At 46.7% G+C, this 7,339-nt stretch overlaps 1 protein-coding gene across 7 annotated transcripts in view; it reads right to left on the bottom strand.

Moving 5' to 3' along the window:
- Window positions 1–6,848, bottom strand: part of LOC126989245 (tripartite motif-containing protein 65-like) — a 12,639-nt gene extending 5,791 nt beyond the window's left edge. For all 7 annotated transcript variants that reach the window (XR_007743063.1, XR_007743062.1, XR_007743059.1 and 4 more), the window contains exons 1-3: window positions 6,811–6,848; window positions 1,327–2,055; window positions 506–709 (exon numbers count right to left, since the gene is read on the bottom strand). Coding sequence is in view for 2 of the 7 variants with exons in the window: in XM_050847871.1 (XP_050703828.1) it covers window positions 506–709; window positions 1,327–2,055; window positions 6,811–6,837 (960 nt within the window). In the remaining 5 variants the exon portion in view is untranslated. The remainder of the gene's footprint in view (window positions 1–505; window positions 710–1,326; window positions 2,056–6,810) is intronic.
- Between the last annotated feature and the right edge of the window lie 491 nt (window positions 6,849–7,339).

The following is a 7,339-nucleotide window of genomic DNA, read 5'->3' as shown; positions in this document are numbered from 1 at the left end:
GGTAACTCACTGAGACACTAACAGAAACACCAATTATGCCATGACAAGGTGACCACTGGTAACTCACTGAGGCACTAACAGAAACACCAATTATGCCATGACAAGGTGACCACTGGTAACTCACTGAGGCACTAACAGAAACACCAATTATGCCATGACAAGGTGACCACTGGTAACTCACTGAGGCACTAACAGAAACACCAATTATGCCATGACAAGGTGACCACTGGTAACTCACTGAGGCACCAACAGAAACACCAATTATGCCATGACAAGGTGACCACTGGTAACTCACTGAGGCACCAACAGAAACACCAATTATGCCATGACAAGGTGACCACTGGTGCTGTGTTGAGGTAAGGCAAACACAGCAATCACACAGTGACAAGGTAAGGTGACTGCAGTGCTGTGTTGAGGTAAGGTAAGCACTGCAGTGACGTGTGCCAGGGACTCGCTGTAACACGAGTGACACTCGTGGGGGGGGGGGGGGGGAGGGGGTACTGACCTTCAAGCTTGGCTTTAAGATGAACTGCACTTTTTCCATGATGGTGAGGTCTGGGTCTGACTGGGGCCTGGGTTCTTCTGGGTCTGACTGGGGCCTGGGTTCTTCTGGGACTGACTGGGGCCTGGGTTCTTCTGTAGAAACAGTTTCCAGAGCCGCCTGGACAGCCTTGGCGGCCTCCAGGGCTGCACTAGATGCCTCTCTCACCTGAAACAACAACACTGGGTTAGGGAAGAAGCTCACACCCTCGCCCCTGTATGCCGCTTTCTATGCCCCCTGTCTGTACCCCTGTGTATGCCCCCTATGTGTTCCCCTGTATATGCCCCCTGTGTGTACGCCTGTATATGTCCCCTGTGTGTATGCCACCAGTGTCTACCCCTGTATATGCTTGTAATGTGTATATTATCATGTACATATGAATGCATGTGTCGAAACACAAGCTCAGTGTCGCCACAGGATGTTAGTGGACACGTAGGCGCTTATGGTCGTGAGAACAGAAGCTGGGTTGACGCTAAATCAGCAAGGATCAGCACCGGAACGTTGTAAGTTCCGGCCAGTCATCACCGGAAGACACACCCTTCCGGCGAACCAGCAACGCAACTAAAACGAGCGAGCAGCGCCAAGAGGGAGGAGAAGAAGACGGGTGAGGGCGCGGGGCACAAGGTCCGCTCCGGGTGTGCTCCCAGCGTGTACCCTTGTGCATGCCCCCTGTGTGTACTCTTGTGCATACCCCTTGTGTGCACCACTGTGTATGCCCCCTGTGTGTTGCCTGGTGTGTTTACTCGCGTGGCTGAGGGCCCAGGGCACAGGTGCAGCACACTCACCTTCCTGGCGGTGGTGAGGATGCCGGCGTCAGGGAAACACTGCTGGCACTCCTCCAACACCTGCTCCACCTCACCGGTGAGGTGGAACACTGTTGCTAAAACTTTGAGTGCCTCTTGCTCTGTTGCACGAGTGCGCAACTTCTCCCGCACAGTCTGCAGCTCCTGCTCCTTCTTCTTCGCCTCCTTCCTCTTCGGTGCCACACGGAACCTTTCCTGCTGCAGGAGCTCCCTGGAACTCCTGCTCTGGTCCATCAGTCCCTGGAGGCTGTCCTCCAGCTGCTGCTGCCGCTCGACCCAGCCTGTCAGGGTGGCCTCATACTGGTCCAGCTGGGACTGAGCCTCCTGGCAGGCGGTGATGGCGGCCACAACTGTGGCCTCCTGTTCCTGCAGAAAGGAACGCATTTTCTTGGAGAGACCCGCTGCTCCCTTCTTGCCAGCTGATCCTGCTGCCCCTTTCCCCTTCCCGGCACTGGGTGGCGGCGAGGCCTCCGCCGCCTTGCCGTCTCTCAGCCTTCTTATGAAGGCCTCAATTGTATAGCTGACAGGGAACTGCCCGCCCTCGGGCACGGCATGGGTGACGCGGCACTCCGGACAGGTAACACGGCCCTGCTCCTTCAGCTTATCTGAGCACAGTGTGCAGACTGTGTGGCCACAGGGCAGAGTGCGTGGCCGCTGTACTAAGTCATCAAAGCCTGTCAGGCACACTGGACACTCCTCGGGGTTGTCACCCTGAAACAGAGAGGCAGAGTGAGGGAGGCACTACAGCAGAAACACACTGGAGGTGTGTGTGTGTGTGTGTGTGTGTGTGTGTGTGTGTGTGTGTGTGTGTGTGTGTGTGTGTGTGTGTGTGTGTGTGTGTCAAGCAGGCAGTGGATAATACTGTAATTAAACAGGCAATACAATCTTCATAAAGTGTGGATAAAACAGTCTTGAACCTTAGTTAGCACAGCACTGTGCATGAATCATCTCTACTGATCGTGTCCAGTGACTCCAGTTTCCAGAGCCAGTCCTGTCCTGATCGCATCAGCTCAGACTCACCGCGGGATCAGTGTGCCTCTCACCAGCCACATGAGCCTCAATAGGCGCCACTTCAAAAATCCTGCCCCTGTGCCACCAGCGGGACATTCAACAACTGTCCCCTAAAACTGAACTTGAAAAATAAATAAAATTAAGTAAAATAAAATAAAAAGGACAATTTTGTTTAATTCTCTAATTTAATGAAAATTCCTGAATATTCCTGAAAATTCCCGTGTAAAGTTTCCAGTTCAAAATTCGTGTGACTTTTACAATGGTACTTCCTTATAGCACAACAGAGTGGAAAGTACTGGCGTTAAGCTGACGGGAATCATCAGTTTATCGTCTGAAATATTTCATGTACTTTCTTTGACAGAAAAATAGACTTGTGTCTATAAGGAAGGTGCCAATGATCAGTGGTGGGCTTCGTTAATCATAATCTTAACATCGTTATATTGTTAATGTAAATGTTAACGTTGATACCGTTAATCCAGCAAGAATGTATTGAATGTTAACATTAACGTCTGTGAAAAAGTACATCATTACAGTAGTCCTTGGTTTATCCGGCATGAACGGGTGTGGCAGATAAACCGTTGTTTTGAGACTTGCTCCTACGTAGAGATACCTCAGGACTGGAAGTTAGCTAATGTTACACCCATTTTTAAGAAAGGTAGGAAAGAGGATGTTAGTAATTATAGGCCAGTCAGTTTGACTAGTATACAGTGTGTGTGTGTGTGTGTGTAAGATTCTGGAGAAAATTATTGAGGGTAGTATTTGGGAGCATTTAGATCAGTATAGACTAATTAGGGACTCTCAGCATGGGTTTAGATGAGGTAGGTCGTGTCTCACAAACTTACTACAGTTCTTAGAACACATTACAAAGCAGTTAGATGAGGGAAACAGTATAGCCGTAGGTAATTTATCTAGATTTTAGTCAAGCTTTTGATAAGGTACCACACAGGAGGCTAGTGCATAAACTGAGGTTGCATGGGATAGGGGTACAGTACTAGTGGAGTGGATGGCTCAGGGGTAGAAAACAGAGAGTAGTATTAAATGGGGCCAAGTCTGACTGGAGGGAAGTGGTTAGTGGGGTACCTCAGCTAGGGCCACTTTTGTTCCTAGTATATATTAATGATTTAGATATAGGGATTAGTAGTAAAACACCAAAGTTTGCAGATGATACCAAGATAGCTAGTACAGTACAGGGGCTCAGGACAATTATAGGATGCAAAGGGACTTGGATAGGATGGGCAGATAGGTGGCAGATGGAGTCTAACTCCCGGAAGTGTCAGGTTATGCATATAGGTAAAGATATAATAGGAATTTTAGCTATGAGATGGAAGGAGTTTGGTTAGAGGCAGTTGAGAATGAAAAGGATTTAGGTGTAGTGACAGATAAGACTATGAAATTCTCAAAGCAGTGTTTACAAGCTAGAAATAGGGCAAACAGGATCCTGGGGTTTATAAATAGAAATGTTATAGTTATGAAAGCAAGGAGGTAAGAGGTAGTTTATATAATGCATATGTTAGAGCTCATTTAGAGTATTGTATACAAGCTTGGTCACCACAGGATGTAACTTTGTTAGAAGCAGTTCAGAGAAGAGCAACTAGGATGATGGCAGCAATGAGGCGCCTGGAGTATAGGGAGAGGGTAAAAGAGCTAGATATGTTTTCATTTGAGAGGAGATGTCTAAGGGGGGATATGATAGAGCTATATAAAATGTTTTCAGATTGCGATTACTTAGATGTGGATACTTTCTTTACACTAGAGGAGGGAAACAGGACTAGGGGTCATGATAGGAGAATTAGGAAACAAGGGTGTAGGTTGGACTTACAAAACTATTTCTTTAGCCATGCATAGGGTGGCAGATTTATGGAATGCATTGCCAGGGGAGGTAGTATGCAGCAGTAGTGTAAATGTGTTCAAAAAGAGGTTAGACGAGTTTATGGATGAAAAGATTTGGTAGGAAGTAGTGGGTGGGATACAGGGTGGAACACGGCTGGGTGGTGGCCGTGTGGTGGCTGGCTGGGGCAGGATTACTGCATTCAGGAGATTAGATGGGCTTGGGGAGGCGGATGATGGGTGCTACACTGCCACTCGCGGGGGTGGACAGGGGCTGCCAAGTATAGGCCAGTTTGCGGACCCCTTGCGATCATGTGTTCACACACACACACACACACACACACACACACACACACACACACACACACACACACCAGGACACTGTTTGCTGTATAGGCTACACACACACACACACACACACACACACACACACACACACACACACACACACACACACCAGGACACTGTTTGCTGTATAGGCTAAACACACACACACACACACACACACACACACACACACACACACACACACACCAGGACACTGTTTGCTGTATAGGCTACACACACACACACACACACACACACACACACACACACACACACACACACACACACACACACACACACACACCAGGACACTGTTTGCTGTATAGGCTACACACACACACACACACACACACACACACACACACACACACACACACCAGGACACTGTTTGCTGTATAGGCTACACACACACACACACACACACACACACACACACACACACACACACACACACACACCAGGACACTGTTTGCTGTATAGGCTACACACACACACACACACACACACACACACACACACACACACACACCAGGACACTGTTTGCTGTATAGGCTACACACACACACACACACACACACACACACACACACACACACACACACCAGGACACTGTTTGCTGTATAGGCTACACACACACACACACACACACACACACACCAGGACACTGTTTGCTGTATAGGCTACACACACACACACACACACACACACACACACACACACACACCAGGACACTGTTTGCTGTATAGGCTACACACACACACACACACACACACACACACACCAGGACACTGTTTGCTGTATAGGCTACACACACACACACACACACACACACACACACACACACACACACCAGGACACTGTTTGCTGTATAGGCTACACACACACACACACACACACACACACACGGTAAGGAAAGTAATTGTGACCTTGATACGCCCTAGACTAGAATATGCATCAGTGGCTTGGTCGCCATCACTTAAGAAACACGTTAGAAAACAGGAGAGGATACAGAGAGCGGCAGCAACAAAAATGGCACCTAGTCTGAGCGACCTGCCTTATGAAGGAACATTGCTGAACCTCCCTACACTGGAGAGTACAAGAGAAAGAGGAGATTTAATAGCGGTGTATAGGGTGATGAATGGTCTGGAGAAATTGGATAGAGATGACCTTTTGATAAGAGAGAAACTTAAGAGGAAATGGAAAGCTAGGAATTTGTAGAAGAGACATCAAGAAGAACAGCTTCCCGCAGAGGTGTGGGGGGGTCTGGAATGGGCTGGAGAGGGAGGTGGTGCAGGCGAAGTCAATAAGCGCATTTACGGCCAAATTAGACGGAAGTACTGTGAAAGACGGGGCAGCGCCAGCATGGCTCCGTACATGTACATCACAGCTAGGTAACTACGTAAATACACACACACACACACACACACACACACACACACACAGAGAGAGAGAGAGAGAGAGAGAGAGAGAGAGAGAGAGAGAGAGAGAGAGAGAGAGAGAGAGAGAGAGAGAGAGAGAGATTTACATAGAAAATCAGACTTGAATAAAAAGTTTCTTTTAATGAAGCCCAACATTCTGTTCGCTTTATTTGCTGCATCGATGCATTGCTGTGAGAATTTGAGGTTTGACGCGATTTTGACCCCCAAGTCCTTGACGCATTGAACGCTTTTGAGTTTAACGCCGCGCATTTCGTAATCGAACTTCTTATTCCTCGTTCCAACTTGAAGGACCTGGCACTTGTCTACGTTAAAGGGCATCTCCCATCTATCCGACCAAGCTGAAATTTTGTGCAAATCCTCTTGGAGGCTTTGCCTGTCTTCGTCAGTGAGAACCGAGTTACCAATCTTTGTGTCGTCTGCAAATTTACTAATGCGGTTATTGAGTCCAACATCCACGTCGTTGATGTAAATAATGAAGAGCACTGGGCCAAGGACCGAGCCCTGAGGGACGCCACTAGTGACCGGCCCTGAGGGAGAGAGAAATTTATTTGGGAATTTCATCAAAAGTCATTCAGATAAAAAAATACTCCTTCGGGTACCGGTACTAACGGTACCTGAAATTTCGGTACCGGTACTACCGGTACTCAAATTAACGGTACTTGCCCATCCCTAGGGAAGACCCGTCCCGCCCTACCTCCCTCACCCGCCACAAACTCATCGGAAAATCGTCTTATTTCAGCGTTCTCCGCCGCGTCCACAGGTGTCCAGGGTAACGAAAGGCATGGAGTTCAAATGTCATGCCTCCCGGCGCTTGAACAGGCTCAAACAAGGCGGTTTTTAGGCCGAGAAGTGGACGACGTACCTTTGTTGACAACTGACAGGCCGCCATCTTGAAGTCCTCTGGCGTAGTTGGGGTGGACTGGTACCGTTACCAGTACCGCTACTAACGGTACCAGTTAGGCTACGGTACCGGTGCCAGTACAGCTACTAACGGTACCAGTTAAACTACGGTACCAGTACCAGTACCGCTACTAAGGGTACCAGTTAAACTACGGTACCGGTACCAGTACCGCTACTAACGGTACCAGTTAAACTACGGTACCGGTACCAGTATATATATATATATATATATATATATATATATATATATATATATATATATATATATATATATATATATATATATATATATATATATATATATATATATATATATATATATATATATATATATATATATATATATATATATATATATATATATATATATATATATATATATATATATATATATATATATATATATATATATATATATATATATATATATATATATATATATATATATATATAAATATATTATATATATATCGAAAAAATAAATATCCGCT

Source organism: Eriocheir sinensis, unplaced genomic scaffold (assembly GCF_024679095.1).
Source record: "Eriocheir sinensis breed Jianghai 21 unplaced genomic scaffold, ASM2467909v1 Scaffold111, whole genome shotgun sequence".
Lineage (NCBI taxonomy): Eukaryota > Metazoa > Arthropoda > Malacostraca > Decapoda > Varunidae > Eriocheir > Eriocheir sinensis.
Note: the sequence above shows the minus strand (reverse complement) of the source record. Positions and strands in the feature narration are given on the sequence as shown.